This window comes from Fusarium mangiferae, assembly GCF_900044065.1.
Source record: "Fusarium mangiferae strain MRC7560 genome assembly, contig: FMAN_scaffold001, whole genome shotgun sequence".
Classification (NCBI taxonomy): domain Eukaryota; kingdom Fungi; phylum Ascomycota; class Sordariomycetes; order Hypocreales; family Nectriaceae; genus Fusarium; species Fusarium mangiferae.
In genome coordinates, this window is record NW_024573921.1 from 2962705 (window position 1) to 2986375 (window position 23671).

General features: G+C 49.4%; 8 protein-coding genes across 8 annotated transcripts; 4 read left to right on the forward strand and 4 right to left on the reverse strand.

Moving 5' to 3' along the window:
• Positions 1-39: 39 nt before the first annotated feature.
• On the reverse strand, positions 40-1320 carry FMAN_01443 (uncharacterized protein; the record flags this gene model as incomplete). The annotated part of the gene is made up of 1 exon (XM_041834830.1): positions 40-1320. The coding sequence occupies one exon, from the start codon at positions 1318-1320 to the stop codon at positions 40-42; it is 1281 nt and encodes a 426-aa protein (XP_041676784.1).
• A 3641-nt stretch (positions 1321-4961) lies between these two features.
• On the forward strand, positions 4962-5542 carry FMAN_01444 (uncharacterized protein; the record flags this gene model as incomplete). Its single annotated transcript, XM_041834842.1, has 2 exons — positions 4962-5388; positions 5448-5542. The coding sequence occupies 2 exons, from the start codon at positions 4962-4964 to the stop codon at positions 5540-5542; spliced, it is 522 nt and encodes a 173-aa protein (XP_041676785.1).
• A 1339-nt stretch (positions 5543-6881) lies between these two features.
• Positions 6882-8831, forward strand: FMAN_01445 (uncharacterized protein; the record flags this gene model as incomplete). Its single annotated transcript, XM_041834853.1, has 5 exons — positions 6882-7142; positions 7196-7281; positions 7340-7900; positions 7951-8231; positions 8293-8831. The coding sequence occupies 5 exons, from the start codon at positions 6882-6884 to the stop codon at positions 8829-8831; spliced, it is 1728 nt and encodes a 575-aa protein (XP_041676786.1).
• A 669-nt stretch (positions 8832-9500) lies between these two features.
• On the forward strand, positions 9501-10495 carry FMAN_01446 (uncharacterized protein; the record flags this gene model as incomplete). Its single annotated transcript, XM_041834864.1, has 4 exons — positions 9501-9530; positions 9591-9619; positions 9670-10174; positions 10232-10495. The coding sequence occupies 4 exons, from the start codon at positions 9501-9503 to the stop codon at positions 10493-10495; spliced, it is 828 nt and encodes a 275-aa protein (XP_041676787.1).
• A 354-nt stretch (positions 10496-10849) lies between these two features.
• FMAN_01447 (uncharacterized protein) lies at positions 10850-13549 on the reverse strand (the record flags this gene model as incomplete). Its single annotated transcript, XM_041834875.1, has 1 exon — positions 10850-13549. One exon carries the CDS (start codon positions 13547-13549, stop codon positions 10850-10852), a length of 2700 nt encoding a protein of 899 aa, XP_041676788.1.
• Positions 13550-14175: 626 nt separating this feature from the next.
• FMAN_01448 (putative to N-acetylglucosaminyltransferase SPT14) lies at positions 14176-15735 on the forward strand (the record flags this gene model as incomplete). Its single annotated transcript, XM_041834886.1, has 2 exons — positions 14176-14657; positions 14712-15735. The coding sequence occupies 2 exons, from the start codon at positions 14176-14178 to the stop codon at positions 15733-15735; spliced, it is 1506 nt and encodes a 501-aa protein (XP_041676789.1).
• Positions 15736-16032: 297 nt separating this feature from the next.
• FMAN_01449 (uncharacterized protein) lies at positions 16033-19122 on the reverse strand (the record flags this gene model as incomplete). The annotated part of the gene is made up of 1 exon (XM_041834897.1): positions 16033-19122. One exon carries the CDS (start codon positions 19120-19122, stop codon positions 16033-16035), a length of 3090 nt encoding a protein of 1029 aa, XP_041676790.1.
• Positions 19123-19951: 829 nt separating this feature from the next.
• On the reverse strand, positions 19952-23011 carry FMAN_01450 (uncharacterized protein; the record flags this gene model as incomplete). The annotated part of the gene is made up of 1 exon (XM_041834908.1): positions 19952-23011. One exon carries the CDS (start codon positions 23009-23011, stop codon positions 19952-19954), a length of 3060 nt encoding a protein of 1019 aa, XP_041676791.1.
• Between the last annotated feature and the right edge of the window lie 660 nt (positions 23012-23671).

The window sequence follows — 23671 nt, forward strand, 5'->3', positions numbered from 1 at the left end:
GGTTTTCCCCTCTTCTTTTCACAAGCACGCGCGTCTTTCTCACCTCCGTCGTCCTGTCACAACAAAGTCAATTTTGCCAAACTCATCCACTACTGGCTCTTCACCAGCAAAACAAGTGTACTGTTGGTTGGCCCCATGCTCAGTATCAAAACCTTTGTTGCCCCATGCCTTCTCCATCTTTTGGCGGAATTGAGTCTTGGGCTTGCCAGCCTGAATACGCTTCTTTTCGAAGAAAACATAAGCTGCATAGAATGTGATGTTGGTATTGCCATCGCGGACTCCCTTTCGGCCCATGAAGTACCGCATGTTGGCCGGAGATACGCTTTTCCCATCAGGCAGGTTCTTATTGAGAGCGCGGATGAAAGCTGCTTGAGTCATTCCCTCCTTGGCTAAGATAGGCCGAATCTTCTTGCGGATCTCGCCGCAGGTGTCGTAAACGGGAACTGTTCCGTCTGCCTCACCAGGAAGGGGGTCAACGTTGCTCACATCAAGAACTTCTTCGAGGGCCTTGGCGGAAGCGGCTGTCTTTGCTTTCTTGGGTTTGTTGGTCTTGAGGGGGAGCCCCTGAAGCTCGCGCTTTTTGAAGAAGAGGTGGGCTTTGATGTATGTATCGGTGTTCTCGCCATCCCATGTGCCAGTTCGGTTCATAAAGCTATTGTAGGATTTGCCACTAACTCCAATGGTTTTCTGAAACTCGCCAACTTTTTGAGCGCCTGAATCGATCCAGTTACGAATCTTACGACGAATAGCATTGCAAGTGTCTGAGTCATGAAGAGCTAGGCGTTCATCTTCGCTGTCTATATCCGGCACATTGTCTGGGAAAAGATTCTCTTGGGCGTTGTCGGGACCAACATCAGACTTGCGCTTCCTAGAGCTTGTGGTTGTCGCAGCTGGAGCTGGAGCTGGAGCCGGGATTGGCGGTGCTCTAGAAGGGTTTCCTCTTGCCATGGATGAGATATTCACAAGTGAAGGTGGACCGCCTGGTGCTTGAGCCCCGGATGAGTGCGGAACAAATGGTGGTGGTGGGTTGTAGTAGGCAGGAGAAGTTGAGTTATTGGGGATGGGACCAGGAACAGGAACAGGAACAGGAACAGGAGGAGGCACAGGGTTGTTAGAAGCAGGTAGAGCACTAGGCTTGCTATAGACAGGCTGATGGTTATAGACGGGCAGGGCTGGGTTTGGAACAGGTGGATGAGGTAGGTTGAGAGCTGGCATGCTTGGTAGGCTCTGTGGCGGAATAGTAGGACGCGGTTGGTGACTCATCTCTGGCTGGCTCATTTGTAGCATGGCCTGTCTAGGCGACCAAGACCAACCCGACATCTCTTCTGAGAGAAAATAAGTTGAGAACCTCCGAGGAAATTGCTGGAAGCTTTAAGATGCCAGCCAAGGCAAGGTAGAGAAGGTAAAAGCAACGACTGCCGAACTATGACGTTTGTGTAGGCCCGCGCACTTTTACGCGTCAAGCTTGGGCTTCCAGCTGAAAGGTAATAAGGTAATAAGCGGCCCGTGAATTTGGGGTGGGGGTACTACTACGTTAGGTACCTGCGTATTCAGGAACCGGCACTGTTTTTTAGCGTCTCCCACTGTCCTGGCTACCTAGGTAGGTAAGGTAGGTAGCCTGGTCGTGCCGATGCTCGTTATTCCCGGTGATCTCACTGAAATCCCATCCAGGCACAGCAGGGAGACGTTAATTAAATTAGTGTGGTGTTTAAATAACCTACTCTAAAGATGACCTAAGTTCTTCATAAAAATCCTAAATTATCCTAAAATTGTCTAGGTGTCCTCACTCCTTAGGATACAGCTTGCCTTAATTTGACGGGAGAATTCAAAGAACTCTGTTACGGGCCTGTCAGGGGAGCAGAAGCGTAAAAACTGATTGACTAGGTATCTTCCCTACCTTTAGGTATCGAACCAATGCCGATTCAAATGGCCATGCCTACCATGGAGCATAAAGTCGACAAATGCAGAGATCTAGCTTCACTGTGTTAGTTGACAACTGATGGATTCTCGCACTAGAAACAGGGTAAATGTGGAAATTATAGCTTATACGGAGTATAGTGGAGGATCCTAAACGAGGTCGACAGACCATAAAAGCTTATGTAACTTATTCAACGTCCCTTCCGTGGCTCAAAGAAAACCCAAGTATAAATACTACACTCACTCATACAGTTCGGTCATCAATGCCTTGGTTGATTTAGTTAGTACGACGGAGTGACCTAAGGCGTATGTATTAGTGAACGGGCAGAAGATCGTGTTGGAGGACTGCTAAGTGCAACTACAGGGGAAAAGGGGTACTCTAAATCAAGCAGCACTAACTGCACGAGGCATTTTACTCGAATGTTATTATCAAGGGGGGTCTGGTGTGAGGGCGGGACCCCAAGGGTGTCTAAGACCGAGTCAATACCTATGACGATACAGAAGTTAAACGTATACGGATCGAGGTTCTCGTGGCCGCAAGGCCTACCAGTAAACGTTACCATCTGCTCCAAGTACTCCGTATTGTCTACCTAGGTTCTGCGACTGCAACAAAGCCCGGTATACGGACTTGCCGAAGACCACCACGATATCAGAGAGGTACCTAGCCGCCACAATCTATGCTCAACAGCGGGAAGGGGAATACTGCAACGCAGACTTTCAACCAGCAAGAGGGGCAGGATCAACAAAAACCCTCAGTTCATGATATCCTTCGTGGCCACGTCGATCTCCTCCCCTCCAAGGCCCTCATTGCCCGCAGCCCTGCCATTGTCATATATGTAAGCAAAAAACATCCGTTGATGACCATGGACAGCAATTGCAGTATTACAAGGCAATTTCTTTACATCCTGTGAGGGCGAGTTGGATGCGAGCCAGTCCCCAGGCACTTTGGGAAGTTGGCTCGCCCTTTCCAAAGTGATGGCAAGCTTGAGTAATGCCAGATACTGAATATCAGGTAGGTAGTTAGGTGGTCACAGGTAGGCTGGGTAGGTACTTGGCAAGGGGTTGTCACAGGCACTCAATTATCAGGTCAACTGTACCTTAGGTAACCTAAAATTCTCTTTTTCTGTAGTAGTCTCTTACCTCCTGGACTATTTACTATCGTCACCATGGTCCTCGGACATGACCATAAACTGTCCAGTCTACTCGAAAAGACTCTAGGCGGCCTAACTTATTATTTCATTGTTGTTCACAACCAAATCAAATCTTGGCTTGTCGGCCTTACAGATTGAATAGGCTCACCGAGACTACAAAACTTATACCAAACTACAGCGAGAAAGGCATGCTCGACAGCGGAGAGCGTATTGTGACTTGGACCATCTCATCTACCCCAGGGGGGCTTCCGCGGCCTTGAAGAGCGACGTATCGACTTACCTGCTAGCTATTCATTCGTTAGTATTATCTTGTGAGTCAAATGTGCCCCGTTGGCATCGATGGAGAAAGCCTCAGAGACTAACTACCTACTTGCCTTAGATATTCACACATATCCATCCATCAAGTAATCAACAATTGACTGGAGTCTCTTCTAGCCACTACCCTTATTGTCTCTTGAAATACCTATTATCCATCGTACTTAGTACCTAGCAGGTAGACAATACCTATCTACCAGTGCCTGCTGGCACTTGCTGGCACTGGCGATGCTTGCTTCACTGAATCACGCCCCCACTTAACTAGGTACCCTTCTTTCTCTCCTTCACTTCCTCACTTATCTCTCCCCCCATCGTCGAAATTTTATTTTCCCTCATCATTTTTATTTCTTCACACTTCGTCGTTCGACAAAATCTTCAGTGAGTGAGCTCATAACCCTCTTCCGGCTATGGCCTTTGGCCGAGGCTCGCCTACTAGGCCATCGCCATCTACTTGAGCAATATGTAAGTTCGTTCCTCTTCCTACGACTTCCCTGGCTCATCCAAACAAATCAGCCCTTCTGGAGTTGCATGGGATTTCGGCAACAGCGAGCCCAAATTCGTCACTGGATGGGAAATACGCAGTGGTAATCCGTCCACTCAAGTGAATGTGTCCTCAGCGCTATGTTACGGAGAGTCGTCATTTGCATCCTGCCACCTGCTACTTGGCCATCTTACGCCCGAGTTGGAATCACCAACGCTTTGGCACACGCTGGTCTCTTGGCCCATTTCAATCGTGACAGATTCGGCTTGAGACTTTTAACAGACATTTCAATGGCGGCTTTTGCTGTCTTTCACGACCATGCAGTATGCCGTCACCTAGAGGCACCGATGTTAAGGTACGCATCTTCTATTGACTACATGAGCAAGCACTAATTCTATGATAGACACGCGCAATTATAAAGAGCATGTTTTGACTTACCAACCCATCAACCAACCCAAAGGGGGGGGCTTCCGCGGCCTAGAAGAGCGTCCATTGACTTACCAAACTTATCTACCGCAAGGGGGCATGCGCGGCCTTAAAGAGCGTCTATTGACTTACCAACTCACCAATCAACCCGAAAGGGGGGCTTCTGCGGCCTTGAAGAGCTTGTTTTCACTAAACTACAACTCAAACATCTTCCTCGTCCATCATACCAGGTACCTCGAATAAGCAAAGACCTGCGCCTTAGACTATTTGACACATTCGGCATATGGTGTCCGTACCTACCTTTCAAATCCTGGACTATGCCAGGTTCCCTCCCTTACCTTTATGCCTTTCAACAACAACCTACCTATGCACTTGACCCAAAAGTTTCGTGTCATGGCTTCCTTCAGGTGCACATATATTATTCTCTCCGCCAAGCGGCTCTTCCTTCCTTCCAAGGAGATGATCCTGCCTCAAGCTTTGATTTCTCATGGCTTCCATCAATTTTCTCTCCTCTTTTTTCTCCCCATCAAATATCTTCTCTTTTCACCATCCATCTCGCACCCTTCTCTATCATCCTCACCTCACACACATACTCACCCCTCCACCTTGATCGTCCCTGGCACCACTCGTTTGGGCCATGATGCAGGTCTTCACAAGCAACGGTCATTCCAATGGTGATCATGTTACGCCAGAATCCCCTAGCTCTGTATCCCAGAAGCGAAAAATTACTTCTGAAGACCCAGCTCGATATGAGAGCGACATTGCTAAAATGGTTCCTCTTACTGGCGCTTCAGGATCCGATAATTCGAAAGACTTTTCGTGTGAAATGTTCAGCATTTTCGCAAACAAAGTTTGAAACAAGAGTGAGCTCTATCGTCACAAGTTTGTATTTCGCTAACCCGTTCAGCCTGAAAGACACACCAACGTGCCATGACCTGGCGCTTTTCATTCGATACATATCTGGAAAAGTGAAAGGACAAAGCGATGATGGTGCCACTCAGCATGAATATGTGCCCGTCGGTCTGTCACTCTTCCGGAAGAATCTCAGATTCCGGTACAAAGATTTGATCATTAATCAACATGAAGCGATCAGGATCGGTGAGTCAATCAACATATATATTCTACTCTACTTGATTTCACTGACCATTTACTACCAGAATTCAGTTTCGTTGACCTCTTGGAGAAAGAATACTCACTCGATATCCTCGCAACCGCAACTACAGGGTTACTAGTGAAATCGTTGGCTTCATGATCAAAGCCATGCTTCAAGACGGTATGAGGAAAGGAACCTTATCATGGGACGTGCTCACCATGAAGGCATTGTCACTTCTGTTACAGTCAATGACTGGAGCCAGGGCTGGTCCCTACTTGATTCAACCACAGAAAAGTACGCCTGTATCGTGATGGATGACATGTTCAGAAAAGGGTCTACAATGCAGTCCAGCTCCCTACTTCCGACATACTTCACATAACTGCCAAAATCTAACATCCTCGAAAGAAGACCCCGGAGGCAGTCACCTGCGAGTGCATCGACCATGGCCTGGATCCGACTCAGAGGGGTGATCGTATGTTGACTTCTCAAAGGTCAAGAGATGATTAGCGGAAGAACGGGCGAAACTTGATGACAAGTCTACCAATGACACGGTGTTGCTGGCGGACTCTGAGGATATTGTTCATGCTCAGCACGGCGCTTTAGTCGACCACTTCTCTCCTGGCCTATAGCTTCAGCCGGGAGCACCAGAAATCAGAGACTCCAAAAACATAATACCTCCCGAGGAGACCCGTCGAAATCCTTGCGAAGTACATACTCACCTTTGAAGCCGATACGTGGTACTCGGATTTCCTCCGTTCGAGGCATTCAAGATTCGGTGTCCCAAATAGACCAAACCGCTGTGCATCTGACATGCTTTGTTATCTGCAGTGTTCACTTGATAGCTGCATTTCAGCGCGGGGGTCGCGTCATGAACAACCACTCGGATTGCTTTGTGGAAGCTTGCGAACCATTATGCTGTCGCCTCACCTGCTGCAGCACATTGATAGGCGCTGAAGAAACCCAAAACGGCATCGTCTTGTTTACAACTGACGCCAACTTGAGGCTTTCGATTCGTTGAATTGGTTTGATGTGTTGACAAGTAAGTCATACATGTAACATGACACACATACTCGACTTACCTGCATGAGAGTTGAGGTACTCAATAGCCCACTGGTGCCCGCGAGATCACTCCTCCTGGCCATTCACGAAGCTTCTGAATGGTTGTCATCCAATATGATTCCAGCTCCAGATGAGTCCTATCAGTGTGCGATCTCACTCGGAGAAGCCACGCCCGGCTTTGCGGAGTTCGCAATTGCGGGAGATTGAATGTGAAAGGACTATCGTGAGGCTCTCACCAACTATTTAAACGTCACAATCCCCGTCTCTGTGCCCGCCAGACTTTTGTTCCATGGAGATTGTTTTGAGACATTTTATCTTCAAAATCAAGCAGAATTCCATTCGAAGCCTTCCTAGACACTGTTTATTTGCAACAACAAAGTCACGCATCAACTGAGCTAGAACTGAATATGCAAATGAATCAATCAGCCGACTTTTGATAATGCCCTCTGTGGTGGACAAAGCAAGTCAATTCTCCTTGCAACACAAACGCTACGCCTTCGCAAACCGATACCTTGCAGGAAAGAGACGGTTCACAAAACTCTGCCATCAATTCAACTTCTCCTCCTTGATTCAACACCGTCGTCTGGTTTACCAGCGATCGGATATGCCTCAGCAAGATTCGGAAGAACAAGTCTTTGTAACTAGAAACAAGAGGTCTTCCGCATCACCCGAACACACTCAGAGTCACCACTCTCAACAAGTACCACACACTCTCACTTCAAATTGTTGGGCATGTACTGATTGTGTCTCCAGAATCCTTCAAGTGGTGGATCAACTAAGCCCCGGGCCAGCAACGACCAGGAGAGCGGTCAGGGCCGTCGAGGTTCGCCTGGCGCTCAGTAAGTCATTGTTATATCAAAGTCCATCTTCATGATGAGGCCACTGACACGACAAAAGGCGCGGTCAAGACAATTCACCCGCTGCAAGAGTCCGTCGCGAGGCCATAGAAAAGTGTGAAAAGCTTCTCAACGTGCCCTTTCCTCACAGTGCTGAAGTGCAAGCCGCCGATCACAGTCAATCCGACGTCGAGCCCACGAACCCGTCGGCGGCCTACCTGGACTACTGCATCAATAAAGAACTGAGACGGCGTAAACAGAATATCGTTGATAATTTGATGGCTGCAATCTCGGAATGTGTTGAAAGAAGACTGGAAGCACTCGAGGAAGAGTGTGAGCATACTTCCGGATCACATAGTTCGCGTCCTTTTCAGTCAGGAAAACACATACCCCAGTCAGCTGGCCAAAAGAGATCCAAAGGTCAGAGTGGCAGAGACGAAAGTGAGAATGAGGACGAAGGAGACGACAAGTTCCGTAGAAAGAAGGATAACAAGAGGACAAAAACCACAAAGGACGACTCTCGTCCTCGGTTTGCTTGTCCTTACCATCAAAGAGACCCTAAGAGATTCGGAACTGAGAGAACATGCTGTGGCCCAGGGTGGCTTGAAATCGGCCGAGTAAAGTGAGTCAACTTACCCCTTAACTAGGCAACTGACTGACAGTGGTATCTAGGGAACATCTCGAGCGAAGACATAGTCTCTCTCCGCATCAATGCAATCGATGCCTTCGCCGGTTTGACGATGAGAAAGATCTAAAGAAGCATCAACGGATGACGACGCCGTGCCCAGTGAAAGAGACAAGCAGCCTGAAGCGAAATCTTTTGGATGGCTACGACGAGGACCAAGCAAAAAAACTGAAAACAAGAGTGAGGATGAACCCCGTTGAGAAGTGGAGGGAGTGGTATTGTGCTCTATTTGATGTCAAGCCTGATTCTCCTGACATTCCTTCACCTTGTAAGTTACAAGATCTGTTCCCTAAACACCTTAAAATATACAAAGACTGAGTCATCCCAAGATTATGATCCTTCACTCTCAACCAATCGGGCGTCAGCCGTCAAGGTCGAAAACCCTGAGGAATGGCGTGACTACTGGATCAAGGCAAAGCCAGCAATTGAACACCAAGTCGCCATGGTAGTAGAAGATGCATTCAACGACTGGGAACCCCAAATGAAGGTGACTGTCATGGAACGTCTGCAAGAGCTGCCACGCATAATTGCAGATAAGCTTCCTTTCCCAGGACTCAGCCCAGAGGAGACGTCCACAGCAGCTGACGATTTTGGGTTTTACTCCTGCTTGGACTGTTATTCATTTGCCCCAGAAGACTTGGGAGAGGAACCTTTCGACTTTCAAGCCATAGACGACGGGGCTATGCTGAATAACTCGGTGACGTTTGATATGAATGAGTCCACGGACTCCTCAGACGCATACCAAGCCAGTGACAGCTCAGCCACATCTCTGGGAGACGATGCAGCATACCAACAATTCGACTACAAAGCAGCAATGATGCCGAATAGCATTGATCTTAGTCTTCCAAATGATGGCGGGCATTACTAACATCTGAGCTTGTATCATGAGCTATCTCCGTCAGTTCGGACCTTCTTTCATGTTTTTCACATCCTGTTTATGTCCTTTCTATGTTCCCTTATGACAATGAACCAATGAATCAATCTCCTCTTACGTCTCCTTTGTCTACATTATATGATATTGATGGATTCTTTCGCAAGAAGCCCAACCTCGCGAGATTTCACATTCGCTTTGGCAGTCATAACCATCTCAGTGGAAAACGGGCATGAAACCTGTCTCATATGTGGGAGTGTAAATTTATTATTTTTGCAATGCTATACGTACTACAGAGCTAGTTGTGCTGAAATATCTTCCTTTGTGCAACACAATATACCTCATCTGTAGGTGAAACATCCCTTAGTATCGTCAAAAGGCAAAGCAATCAGGCACTGTATATGCATGCAACTGACTTCAATAAGACTAGAATTCGTGAGACAGCATGTTCAGGCTTAGCAGGTAAGATAAGAGAGACATCCGTCCATCATTTCTAGGCAACCGTCTCCCCGGTAGGCCTCCCGCATGAAGGCGGGGAAGGCCTTCGCCATTGATTAGACGGTTAAAAGAAACATCATCCTGTAAATCCTTCTTTTCAATTCCACACTCATTTACATCTTCCGCCTTGAATTTAGCTGCTTGAGTACGAGAAACAACAACAATAACATGATCCATCCCACAGTTCTCTACTTGATGGTAAGGCAATCATTGGGCACACCGGGGCTTTAATCATCTATGACTTACCAAGCCCCTTAGCTCAGCCTTGTGCTGCTCATAATAGCAATGTGAGCTTCAGTTAAGTACCGTTAGTAGGTGAGGTCTGACTCTTGTATAGCATCGTGCACGTCCGCAGTTCGAACCTCTCACTCGCTATCTCGCCAACCCTGTCAATTCTTACAGTGATTCTCCCGATTCTGGGGTTTCTTAACACAGCTCTCTATCCTAGTATTCGCCGTACTACCAAGTCGTCTTCCAGCGGCATAACCAAGCTAGCTCCTTTGATTGTCCAGGTTCTTCAAGCCCTTATCACCACCATCCTGGCAACATTACTTCTAGAGCGCGTAGTGCCATCAGAAATGATGGGATGCATGCTCGATAAGAAGTGGATGGATATGTTTCGTGCTCATGATGCACGCAGCATACGACGTATTCAGGATGCGTTTGACTGCTGCGGGCTGAACTCAATCCGAGACCGAGCTTATCCTTTCCCAAATACAGCACCCAGCAGCTGTGCCGAAACATATGGAAGAACAAGTCCCTGCCGTGAACCTTGGTCAGGAGCCTTGCAGACACTATCATTGTTGGACTTCTCTGTCGTCCTCGGTGTCGGGCTGATCCAGGTATGTCGAAACCGAACTTCTAGGTTCCTAAGGTTCATATACTGATGTAGAGTCAAGATACTAGGGCTCCTCCTAGCCAAAAAAGATTCCAGCTGGTTGGGTAACTGGCGAAACCATGGCCATGGACAATCAGAACAACAGCACGATGGCCGCCGCCCTTTACTGATCGACAGGGAGAGGGATGTCATCGAGGAGGAAGAGGCTACCCCTGAGCGCCCAGAGAGGCCATCACCGGGTTACGGGAGTGTACAAGAGAATGAATCGGGTCCTAGAGTCGTGCCATCGGCCGTGGTCGAACGGAACAACTGGAGCGAGGATTAAGTTGACGGCATGAAAGCACAACCGAATTCGAGGGACCAAAACATGAAGCTTCAAAGAAGTAAATGGGTTAAATGGGTAGACGCCGATTCTGGCGTGTTGCCAACTATGATTGAGGATTTGTAGCGACGTAATATATATTCTTTGACCGCCTGCCTGTATGCTCACAATCCGTCATTGAGTTAGGCAGTCAGAAATAGATCACCAGCCAGAGCGAATTGGCACAGGATCATCATGGGAAATAAATCTGAGTGGGTATTGAAAATTAGATATCTCAGGCATGTCCATATTCTGACATGTAAGCCGTAAGGCAACCCATAGTGCTGGTATCTAGCGGTGTCTATAGTATATGATCGGTTACCTTCCTGCTTCCTTACCCAGCTTCTCCAAAGCAGCCTCATACCCTTCCACTCTCTGTTCATCGATTTCTTCAATCCTTGTTCGCTCAACCTTTTGAGCTCTCTTGACTCCAGCGCCCTTGGCAATCTTGCCCCAGAACCAACCACTCTCATCATCGCCAACGAGTGTCCATGCACACCCTGACCTTCCAGCTCGAGCTGTTCGACCAACTCGGTGAACATAGCCGGCTACACTAGGCGGTAGGTCGTAGTTGATTACGTGGTCAAGGCTGGGAAGGTCGATACCACGAGCAACAAGGTCGGAGGCTATGAGGAGGCGAATGGGAGACGAGGCAGTAGAGAAGGCCCGGAGAGTCTTGCGACGGATGTGTGTTGGTGTGGTTGACGTGAGTGTGCCAATGTGGTCTGCCAAGGAGGGATCCAAGAGGGCGAGTAGTCGTGACAACCGAAGTGCAGATTCGTTGGACTTTGTGAAGATAAGAGAAATAGGGATGTGAGACTTGAGTGTGCGTCTTGAGACCTTGAGCTTGGTACTGGTCTCTGTGTCAGAATCCGAGTCAGAAGATGTGTCCGAGCTTGTGTCAGAAGTAGCATCAGAGTCAGAGTCGGAGCCAGAACTGGAGCTTGAGTCAGAACTAGTAGCCGAGTCTTCAGCTTCTTCCGCCTTGGGCTCCTCTTCGTCTTTGTTAGGGCTTGCCATAAGCATGTCCTGACTGCGGAGTAGATCAAGCAAGTAGAGGGGCTTGAGATTGGTGTCGTGCACTCTAATCGCATGCTCTTTCAACGACACGGGCAGGGAATGCTCAGCAATCTGGATGTCGCCATCGCTCTCCAGGACAATCAATCGTGGTCTTTGCAGACCTAATTGGTTGAGAAGACTCAGATCTCTTGTGAGCGTGGCACTCAGAATGACCTTACGAACACCAGAAAAGTCCATATCATGGAAGTCTCGTGCGGTAAACTTATGGATGCGGAACTTTTCCATAACGAGGTCAAGCCAGCCTTGGAAGCTCTGAGCAAGTAGCTTATCCGCCTCATCAACTACCAGCCATCGAACGTAATCCAGGTTGAAGCCCCTTGTTTGCTCCATATGCTCAACCAGTCGTCCAGGAGTGCATATCAGAACATCTATTTTGGAAATGTAATCAACCACATATCCGTTCATGTGGCTTAATCGAGGATCTGTGGCCTCCATATCAAGATCTTGGAGACTTTCTGATGCTGAAAGGCCCCACTTCAGCTGTTTTCGACGTTGAGTCTCTTCTTTCAGCTTCTTGTATGTATCAGGGTCATATCGAAGCTCCTGATCCATAAAGGCTTTCTGCTCGGCCTCGAGTGACTGACTACCGATGGAGATGCCCACTCGCACTCTTTTTCGATCACCACCATCGAATGCTCTAGCGCATAGCTCAAAGGTCTCTTGGGCTTGCTTAACCAGTTCACGTGTTGGTAGCACTACTAGGGCACGCAGCCTCGTGAGACATCCTTGGCTGATATCTCGGACAACGGGCAGGGCATAAGCTAGTGTCTTACCAGAACCGGTCGCGGCAGATATAAGCACATCTCCGCGTTGCTTACTTGTTGGCAGTAGGAGAGGAATCGCAGCAGTCTGCACAGCGAAGGCATCCCGGAATCCCTTCTCCTCTAATACTCGACAAGCCTTGGGTATGATGCCCAGTTCAGAAAAGGGGATGTGTGTGTCTTGAGAGACACGGATAGGATCCTCGAGCCAAGAGGGAAGAATCTTGTAGTTCGGCTTTGAGGTCGTCAGAGAGCTAACCGGCTCTGGTTGAGGCAAAGGTTCGAGGCCGTGTAATTCGCCCTGGTCCTCTTCATTCTGTTCGTCCGCGGGCAGCTCACTGGCAAGCTTAAGAGACTTCTCTAGCTTGCTCATAACAGTCTTGTGGCGCTGGTTTGTCTGTTGTTGTTCATCTTCTTGTTCCTTTGCTGGCTCAGTTTCCTTTTCCTTCTTTTTCTTTTCCCTACGCTTCCGTCTTTTATCTTCCTCGTCTGCCGCTGGTTTGGTAGGTTCAGGCATATTCTCAATGGGTTCTGCCACGCCGGTCATGGATACATCCTTGTTGCGATCGTCGTCCTTGGAAACAGGTCTGTGAATAACTTCTGATTCTTGCTCTTCATTCTTTGACTTCCTCTTCCTCTTCTCTTTCTTTTCCTTCACTTCTCTTTTCGGCTTTTCCTTGTCCTTTGCAGAATCTTCGTCCATAGTCTGGCTCTCTTCGGGGGTTGCGTCTGCTTCCTTGGATGTGGCCTCGGGAGCTTCTTGCGCGGGCTTGGTACCGTCATCGTCACGTTCGTCATTGGCAACTCCAGTTCTTCGCTTGCCTCTTCTGACCTTTTTCTTTCTTTTCGGCGCATCTTCTCTATCCTTATGTGTAGTCGGCTCTTCGGTCTTGGGCTTCTTGCTATCAGGACCTGGTGTTCCTCTGTTCTCCTCTGAAGTATCTAATTTGCGCTTGGTATTTGTGGGCGGTGTGTCATCAAAGTATTGGACCTGAGGAGTCTCTATGTGCATGGACTGAGCTAGGGGCTTTGCGCTCGGAGGGACGTATCGCGAAAACCCGAAGGCATTCGTTGCAGTCGTAGGAGCAGTGTTGTTTGTAGATTTTGGTGCCGAGTGAGAAGGAGAAGCATTCGAGTTGCTTCCACCCTTAGAGGGAGGTATATATCTGGCGTACATTTTCTCGAAAATGCTGTGTAGAATTAACCGCGATGGAGGGGCCTGAAGTGCTTCAATTCCCAAATTTTTGGACAGTTCCTGGTCTTGGTGAGGTTCTGCCGTCTCACACCGCTAAAATTATAAACTGATCCGCTTTCTGGAACAGTGGAGGAAACACTTGAGCAAAACAGGTTAGTCTGATGTTTCTATCAGAACAGCCCAAGCTCGTGCAGAGGTGGCTTCAGTGTTTGGAATTTACCTTCCTTTATTAATCGATATCTTCGTTTCATTGCCAACATGATATATGGAATATGAAACATCTTGAAAATATCGTTGATATCTTTCAATTAATAGAGATTACCTACTCTTTCTTTTGTAATACTCTCAAGTCGGTACTTAGTTAGTGGCCCAGCGACTCCACTGGTATGCTCGCACCCTGCTCAGCTCGCTCAAGCATTGAACTTACTCTGTATATAGTTGCTTTTATGTACAAGTTGAGACAAGACAGATATCTCATCACAATAACCAATTCACAAAAGTCTTCAATCAGGCACAAATGTTATAAGCTCAGCAAGTGCTGACCTTGGTACACACTCAATCAAAATTCTAGTCATGCTGCATCCCCCTTTTCATCCTCAACCGCCATCATGACACGCCGCACGTACAATATCGCCATGGTCAGCGACTTCTTCTTCCCGCAACCAGGAGGCATCGAATCTCACATTTACCAACTCGCTACGAAGCTTGTCGACCGTGGCCACAAAGTCATCATCATAACTCATGCCTACGACGACCGCAAGGGCGTGCGGTACCTCACAAACGGCGTCAAGGTCTATCACGTTCCTTTTCTCGTCATCTACCGTTCGGCGACGTTTCCAACCGTCTTTTCATTCTTCCCCATCTTCAGAAATATTTGCATCCGTGAGCGCATCGAGATTGTGCATGGCCATGGCAGCCTCAGCAGTCTATGCCATGAAGCTATCTTGCATGCTCGTACCATGGGGTTACGTACTGTTTTCACAGATCACTCACTCTTTGGCTTTGCCGACGCTGGAACAATTCTCACAAACAAGCTCCTCAAGTTTACTTTGAGTGATGTTGATCACAGCATATGTGTCAGCCATACATGGTAAGATAGCAACACATTCAACGAAGTATACCAGTGTTTGTTGACGAGTCTCAGTAAGGAGAACACGGTCCTTCGCGCATCACTCGACCCAGTCATGGTTTCTGTGATACCAAACGCTGTTGTTGCAGAGAACTTTCGTCCTAAGGATGTCCCAGCGTCTCCATCTCCCCAAGCCACGAGTTTTGGCTCAGAAGGACCAGTCTATCCTCCACCTCAGCGCATCGGACCTCGCGACACCATCACAATCGTTGTTATTTCACGCTTATTCTACAATAAAGGCACTGATCTCCTCATTGCCTCTATTCCTCGCGTGTTGGAAAATCATCCAAACACCCGCTTTATCATTGCAGGCTCCGGCCCTAAAGCCATCGACCTCGAACAAATGATCGAAACAAACGTGCTCCAGGATCGTGTCGAGATGCTCGGTCCCATCCGTCACGAAGAAGTTAGAGATGTTATGGTTCGAGGTCACATCTACCTCCACCCATCTCTGACCGAGGCTTTCGGAACTGTCATCGTTGAAGCCGCCAGCTGCGGCCTTTATGTCGTGTGTACACAGGTCGGTGGCATCCCAGAAGTCCTCCCCTCGCATATGACGACGTTCGCCAAACCAGAAGAAGACGATATCGTCCTCGCCACAAGCAAAGCCATCAGTGCGATGCGTGCTGGAAAGATTCGTACCGAGAAATTCCACGAACAAGTCAAAAAGATGTACTCATGGCAAAATGTCGCTCTGCGCACGGAGCGCGTTTACGACGGCATTTCGGGCACCATCCCTGAGGACGAGTTCTACGGTGTTGATACGTCAGGCTACGGTAGCCGTATACGCAATTTTGCTCTTATAGATCGTCTGAAGCGCTACTATGGTTGTGGTATCTGGGCTGGAAAGCTCTTCTGCCTTTGCTGTGTTGTGGATTACCTCTTTTTTCTATTCCTAGAGTGGTGGTTCCCGAGGGACAACATCGATATATGCCCCGACTGGCCTCGCAAGAGACCTGCTGATGATGATGCAAGTTCCAAGAAGGGTGTACATAGTAATCGATCAAGCACATCACTAGGGGCTCCGAAGCTCGAATAATTCAAGCACTCTCGACCTGATGGTGGCATGATGACGCATGAATATGGCAAAGGCGCGGGGAGTTTACCGCAGTGTGGCTGGGCATATCACTGACCTATGACAAGGGAATGAATTACGCATAAAAGAGGTCTTGGCCAAAGTGACATGAGTCTGGATCGGTTGGTGATTATCAAGGGGCTAGCTATTCTAGACGCTGTACACAATAATAATAAAAATTACATGCTGCTTCCCTTTACAGTTTGTGAAGCCGACATCCAAAGTTAAGACATAGTGGCCTTTCGGTGCAAATCAGGACGATCAGCCCCGGGCACCTATGCGACGCCTTTTGGCTGTTCCAGTCTCACGTTCACCCTCATCTTCGTCGTCGCCCGTTTCCTCGGCGGGTGTAGCGACGCTAGCTGGGCGAACAGCCGAAGGCGGAGGCGCGCTACGCTCCTTTTCAGCACTTCGTAGATCACCCAAGAGCTTCTCGACCTCAACAAACATGCTGCGGGTATTTTTTACAACGCCATTCTCGTCGAGGCGGTAGCCCACTACTTCTTCCTCCTCCTCGTCCTGAGAGCGTTTCATAAAGCCAGGCCCAGGACCGCGATCGGGGTCAGCATTGTACATAATGGCATTGCAGAACATGTGGACAAGTTCGCGCTCAAGCTGGGCACTGTTGATTATGCCTTTTGGAGGAACAAGCTCGTCAGATATAGGTAGCCACACGTGCGCAGTACCAGGATCACCGCCGGGAAGACTGGCTGCAGCCTGAACAGCCGCCTTGTTCCCATGCTTGATAGCAGACCGGATGGATGTTATATCTTGAGGCTGCAGCACAATCTGGCGATAATTTGGCGCGTCCTTCTCGCGGAGCCTGGTGGCAAACATGTTCGCATCCCGGTGGCTAGAAATCTGATCCAGAGCAGATGATGAAACTTTGGTGAACCCTCGTGTCCAAAGAACTTGAGTTGTCTCGGGTGGTGGATTGACCGGTGTAATTTGTCTTTTTCGTTTATGGAGGCGCGAAGAGACACTACCAGGAGTCATGATCTGTGGCCGACCAGGGACGCTCTCATCGGCGGTAGTATCGCCTGTGTCTTCGGTGGGCCGAGGTGTAGCATCTTCATCCTTAATTTTGGGTGCTGATTCACTTGTTTGAGTCGGGGGCTCATCAGTATGAGAGACGATAGATTGGCTTCGCCTGGATCGAGTGAGAGACGGTGTGGAACTAACTGCACGAGCCTTCTGCCCGGCTCTGGCAGACCGGCCGCGTGCAGACTTGGAGACGGTCTGTTCGACTTTCGAGGCTGCTTTAGGCGCTTGCTTTCTTAAAGGTCTTGGTGTTGACCCAGCAGAGCTCGGTAACGTTGCAGGCTTTTGAGGAGGACTGACTGGCTCATAGGCCGGACTTTCAGGTGCCACGCCCATATGACTAGGACCCGGAGTAGACGGAGTGGAATGCGGAGCCCATTTTGTTCCAAACCCGTGAGTAACGTGAGTGGGTGTTGCTGAGATGGGCGTGTGCGGTGCCGATGGTACCCCAAGCTTCTTGACCGGAGTATTTAGAGCCTGGCGAATGATGTGGCCCAAAACGCCAGGTCGTTGAGGTTGATTAGCGTATTGTGACGATTGAGCCTTATCAACTTTAGATACCGGTGGCACAGCAGAGCTGACGGGTGACCCATGCTGAGGAGGTTGAGGTTGATATCCAGGCGGCCAACGTTGCTGGGGAGGGGCAATGGAGCCTGAAATTGCTGTAGGAGGAGCTGGGGAGCCTGCGGCAGTCTGTCGGACCTGCTGAGTCTGTCCTTGGGGGGGCTGGATAGGGCGAGGGTGTGGCACTGGCGTCGTGGAAGACGGACGGGCATGGAGTGTTTGGCCTCCGGGAGACTCTGCAACTGGCCGTGGAGGTGCCGGCTGTAAGGGAGGGGCTAGCTGACCAGCATGCTGCGGTGGCGCCAGGCCTGGCTTAGCGGAATTTGGCCGTGGCTTCTGTTGATGCTGTTGTGGCAAAGAATGAGGCAGAGCCTGAGCGATAGGTTGAGTTTGCGAAGATTGTTGAGCCTGAGCATGCTGTGCTTGTGCAGGCGTTTGGATTCTTTGGATTTGTTGAGTATGTTGTGTCGGCGTAGCGTGCTGAGCCCCAGGAGCCTGGGGAGCTGGCTGCGTTGATGGTGGCGGCGGCTGAATAACCTGGGGAGGGTGAGGGCGTTGTTGATGATGAGTTTGAGCTTGGGACTGTGTCTGAGGAGGTTGTGGAGCAATAGGATGTGACCGAGCCTGCTGGGGTGTTTGAGGATGAGATAATGGTTCAGCACCAGGTTTGGGAGAGAATTGAGCAGTTTGTTGTGGGTACCAATGCTGTTGCGATGGTACCTGCTGTGGGTGTTGTTGAGGATGTTGCTGTAGATGTTGTTGCTGCGGTGGCGGAGGAGCTGTTGGTCCTTGAGCAACGGGTGATTGAACCTGCCGAGGAGGGGGTGTAGCGGTTTGTGGCGGCTGATAAGGCTTCTCCCACTTCAGAGCAGCTCCTGAAGCCGCATTTCCATCCTTCAGCTTAGCCCCGTTGTCTGGTCTGGGAGCAGGGCTCTGCTTAAGAGGTTGTGGCGCCTGTAATGGTCGTGGTGTTGTCTGAGGGACACCTGCTGGAGGCTGAAGCACCGACCCGGTAGAATTTGGCGGAGTTGGTGAGTTCGAAGGTCGGATCGATGCCGTTCCAGTAGGCATGTGGCTAGGCGGCGCAACTGTTGGTTGTTTATTGTGGGAGACAGGCGGTTTGGGTGGGATCACAGGCGTCTGTTGTGTTGGGCCTCTTCGAACTGGCGCCGCCGAGTTTGTTGCCATAGCAGGTGAGGATGTTGGCCCATTAGGCGTAACGGAAGGCTTCTGATCACGAGCAGCAAGTACAGGTGTTCCATTCTGGCTCGCGACTCTAGCGCGTCGTTCTCGTTCACATCGCTCCATTGCTTGAATTTCCTTTTGGGATGTCTCGAAGCTGCGCTCATCATCTCGAATTTGCGCGACGGTATTATCCTTGTATCGCTCATATAGCCGATCAATAAGCGGGGGGATCTTGTCAACATGTTCGTAAATCTCCTTAAGCGTTGGCAAAGTTGAGTTCCCGAGCTTTCGTTTTCGCGAGCTCGGTGATGTCGTCGGATCGTCGGCCGCAGCCTTCTCATGCTCGCCCCTTAGTTCATCCCCCAAGAGTCGCAGAAAAAGATGTTGAAGCGCATCAGGTCTTAATCGTGTGGGATCATAAGTAGAACCCTCCTTGATGAGCGCGTTGTTGATGAGTTGCTCAGAGATACGCGCGAAGACCCCATTGTCGAATCCCTGAGCTACCAACGACTGGATTAATAGCAGCGACTCGAGGGGCGTGTGGAAGGCTGGTTGATTCATGCCCCGCTGTCCACCTCGCCAGCTATCCAAGGGGCCTTCACGTCGAGCAAGAAGATGAACTGGCGCCACGGTCTATGGTACTCTAGTTAGGCGTCTGTCGCGACACAGGTATAGCTACGTCATGGTCGGGGTCCTCTCAATCAAACACGTACAGGCAACCTTAATCAGCAACTCCAGAACCGTCTATGGCGACCTCTAGGCCTTTCATCGGGTGCGTTGGGCTTCTTGGGCTTCTTGTTGCGAAACGCGCTCGATCGTCGAACCAATGGTGTAGTAATTTTTTGCTCGTCTGGGCGATCCCTCTGTTGGAATATCACGTGATTAAATCGCCGATAATGTGATTGATGGTTGATTTCGATGATGCAGGGAAGAAAAATTGGGCTGAGTTCGTCCAAGCTGCATTGACGCTAAAGCCTGGTTGAGCACGTGATACCCCTGAACGACAACACGCAAAAGGCGCGGCAAGCGATTATGGAAACCGAGAGATATGGTTTCTGGTCACTCAATACATCAACTTTACAAAAGTTTCACTAGAGTTTGTTGGTTAACGAGCGAAGAGTATTTGTGCGCCTAATCACGTCCATTGCGTTAGCAAAAAGTGCCGATTTTGGCTATGATAAAGGATTATTTTATCCCTGACAAAGTAACAGTAAAACTCCAGACCCGTGGTATCATATTGGAACTTGTCATCAAGATGCACTCGATGCTTGCCTTAATCCCCCGCCGTCCAGCCCATAAAACCAGCACCATTTAACGCCGTTGTCCTCTTAATCCAAGTATAACAAGAATAAATGAAAGTAGTCCTTCATAAGCAGGCAAGGACAAAACCTCAAGGAGAAAGCGAACTTGAGGATCCATTAATACTGCGCCTGGCCTCCTCGTCCGGGCTATCTCCGTCTCGACTGTCTCCATCCTTTTCAGTTGGAGACCTTGGCTGGTAGCTGAGACGCAGCTTTTCGTCCAGCAATGTGACTAGTCTCTCCGAGTACTGATCGAGAAGACCACTGAGGACCGTCTCGTTCATGGCTCTGCTTCGAATAGCCCGGTCGCCGAGAGCTGCTGCCGTCAGCCGCAACTCCTGATCTAGCTCTGTCAGATTTTCTTGACTAATCGGCTCTGAGGAAGCAAGCTTCTTCCTGTATGATCTAAGTTGACGGCAAGTTTGTTCTGTCGCCATATTCAACGAGCCAAAGCCTCGCAAGTTTGATGAGGATGTCTTTTTGCGTGCGCTTATACCTAGAGTTGGAAGAGAAGGTCGTCTGATAACCTTTCCCTTTGGAGACACTGGGGGACTATTCCGCGGATCAGCAGAAGGTCGTCTTGAGGGTGTATCTTCTGCCAATGTGCTACTAGGGCTTGTTGGAAGCCCTTGTGTAGGTGTTCTGACGCTAGCAGCCAGGTTGAATCGCGAAGTCCTCCGCTGTAGTGTTCGGGGTGGGGATCTCCGACCAGATGTCGGCGAAGGTCGTTGGAATTCAGCTAGCTCAGCCTTTGACAAGACCCTGCGAAGTGGCGGTCGTCCTGATACAGAGTCTTTGGCGGGCGATGGCTCTCTACTCGTGGAACCAGGCGGAGAATCGTTTAAATCCAGACCCCATATCATCATTGTTCCATCCGATGCGACACTCACAACCTTGCGGCTTCCATCACCGTTTTCGATAAGGCAAACGCCGTTAATTGCTTCAGTGTGACCCCATTCTCGGTCCAAGAAGCTCCCTGTCTGGGCATCGTAGAGCCGAATGGATTTGTCTGTGTTTGATGTTCCGAGGAGGAAGTCTTGGTCTTTGGGGGGCCATTGTCCAAAACAGAGCGAGTCCAGAACAGCCGACTCGCCTTTTGTCTCGTCTTGGCATTTGAAGCAAGAGATCTTGCGTCCCGTGTTGAGTTCATATTGGCAAATAGACCGATCTAGTAAAGAGACAAAGACAGTTCTTTGGCCCATGCCCAGAACCATTGAGCTAGGCGAGGCTCGGAGAGAGATTACTCTGGAAGGGATAGCGGCAACAGAATCGGGATCATCCTCTTTTGTGATGATATCGTAGATTTGTAATGTTCGATCAAATGAACAGGTTAGCACCTTGTCTTCGGACGGAATCATAACCTGCACGACCTTTGCAGCAAACTCCAATGTCTGAAAATGCTCAATGGAGCCGCCTGCAGTCCTGTGGAAGAGCTGCGCAGTTCTGTCTCGTCCACAAGACGCCATGAGAAATTTGCCATCCCTGTCATAGACACTGACGGATCGACAATCAGCAGTATGTGCCTTGATGTCTAAAACGGGTTCCTTTGTGGCGATGTCTGTCATTCGTAGCACGCCCAGTCTATCGGCGGAAATAAGAAGTTTGCCGTCATTCGTTGCCCGGGCACAGGTCAGTTGGTTGACCGAGTCCAGTTCGTTCTCTGGTTCAGTCATTCCAATTGGTACGTCAATTGATGCTTGGACTTGACCCTCCAATGTCCAGAAGGAAACATTTCCAGAAACTGTCCATGTCAAAAACGCAGCGTTCAGATCATTTGGTCTCTCCAAAACCTGTATGCCTGTAACAGACTGTCCATGACCAGGGATAGGAATGCTGGTCATTGCCTTGGTATTCTTGCCAGGCACATGGTCTGAGCTCCAGATGTCAATGGACTGTTGCGAATCAATGGTGACAAGCTTGTGTGTCAGAAAACCCAAGGCAACTTGTCCTGTAGGGCAGAACGTAGTCTCTTTTATACACGCGGACGGTGGTTGAGCGTCCAAAACAGCTTCAATGTCAAGCACGGCAAAATGGCCATGTCTCCCACCAACGTAGGCAATATTGTCCTTGACAGCAATAGTCGAAATGGAGAAGTCTAAACCAAGGACCTTCTGCAATTTCATCTGCCTGTCGTCCTCCGCCATGATACATACACCACCCGTTTCCGAGCAAATGATGAGGCTAGAGTTTTTGACGACAGCAGCGCAAGTAAAAGTATCCTCCAAGAGAGGTCCTAGCAGGATGTTACGCCCTGGTAGGGTTCTTTGAGAGGGTGGAGTAGAGGCCGGCTGTTCACTGAAGAACTTCTGTTTCGTAGGCGAAATAGTCGGGCCATCATCAGGTTTCCACATCTTGACATGGCGAACGCCAAATGTGATGAGAGAATTGCCCATCCATACCATGTCTTTCACATATGATGTGCATCGGTTTTGTTTGTAAAGTTTAGCCGCGCCTGTTCGAGGGTCGACCTTCCAGATATAGAGAAATCCATCGTTTGCAGCTCCTAGAGACGCAAGATACTGGGTGTCTGCAGACCACGCAACGCAATTGACCCCGAAAGCATGTTCGCTGATCGAGATAAGAGGGCTGTCGGAAGAAGTATCGTGTAAGCTAAAAACCAGAACTCGTGGGGAGTATCCAGTCTCGCCAACAGCTAAATATTTTCCATCGCGGCTCAACGCAAGGCATGTTGCAGCCTTGATCCGTTCGCGACTTGTCCAGGTATTGCTAGGAGACTCGTTCCAGTCGGACGAAGTGTGTGGTGAGTTAGGGAACCGCGGGCCTACACGTCCCCGACTGTCGTTCGCCTTTGGTGTTCCCGAGGGCGTCGTGGGTGTGTTTTGAAAGGTTGCTACGGAATAGAGTGGGACGGCGGTCGGTCGGGCTCGGTAGAAACGTTGAGTGTGATTATCGCCATTAACATCCACCACCACAACAGCACCTCCAGCTATGTATGCAAAGACAGACGGGAGAGTATCGAACCCTGTTGGAGAGGAACATGTTGTGCCAATGACACGCTGGAGGGAGAGCTTCGAGGCATCGTGTGCGCGACCACGCATAGGCGACCTAGAGGACCTAGAAGGGCGAGCTAGAAAGGGTGAGTTGGAAGGTGTGAGTTTTAAACGACCGTTGGAAGGTGTCGCAGCCATGTTTCCTCCATTGACACTTGATGATGATATTTTGGTGGGTTTGTCGTCGAGGAGATTGTCTAGTGTGGATTGAGATGGTGTAATGGTGAAGTATCGGCTTGAAAGAGCGACGAGAACACCGAAATCTTTCCGTTTACGATAAGAGAACAACAGTAGAACTAAAGAATGAACAGCCAATTCCCATTGCCCACAAATAAAAGAGCAGCTGAAGCAAGATGGTGTTTGCAAAAGTGGATGGCGGGCGGTGTAAGTCGGGAAGCTGCTGCGGGCCTGCGGGGGCTAATGGCAGCGAGATTCAGAATGCAAGAGATAGAAATATGTAAGGCTGCGGATGAGGCGTCAGTTGCTGTAGCGGAGGCGTCGGGAGAGCGACCTCTTTGGAGCGAGTTATCTAGCAACTTACAATGACTGGCAAAGTATGTTAGTGAGCGACAAAGAAGATTGAAAATAATAGCAGCAGCATTGGATCTGGGCTCCCAACGAAAGCGGTTGGTGAGGAGGAAAGGGAAGAGAAAAGAAGGTTCGCACCAGCTTGTGGGATGGAATGCTGATGACTCTCATTCAACCCAACCCCAGCCCATTCCCTTCCCGTCAATATCATAGGTAGTCTAATCATACCTAGGTACCTAGTATCAAAGACCAAGTCCAAACTCCATGTCC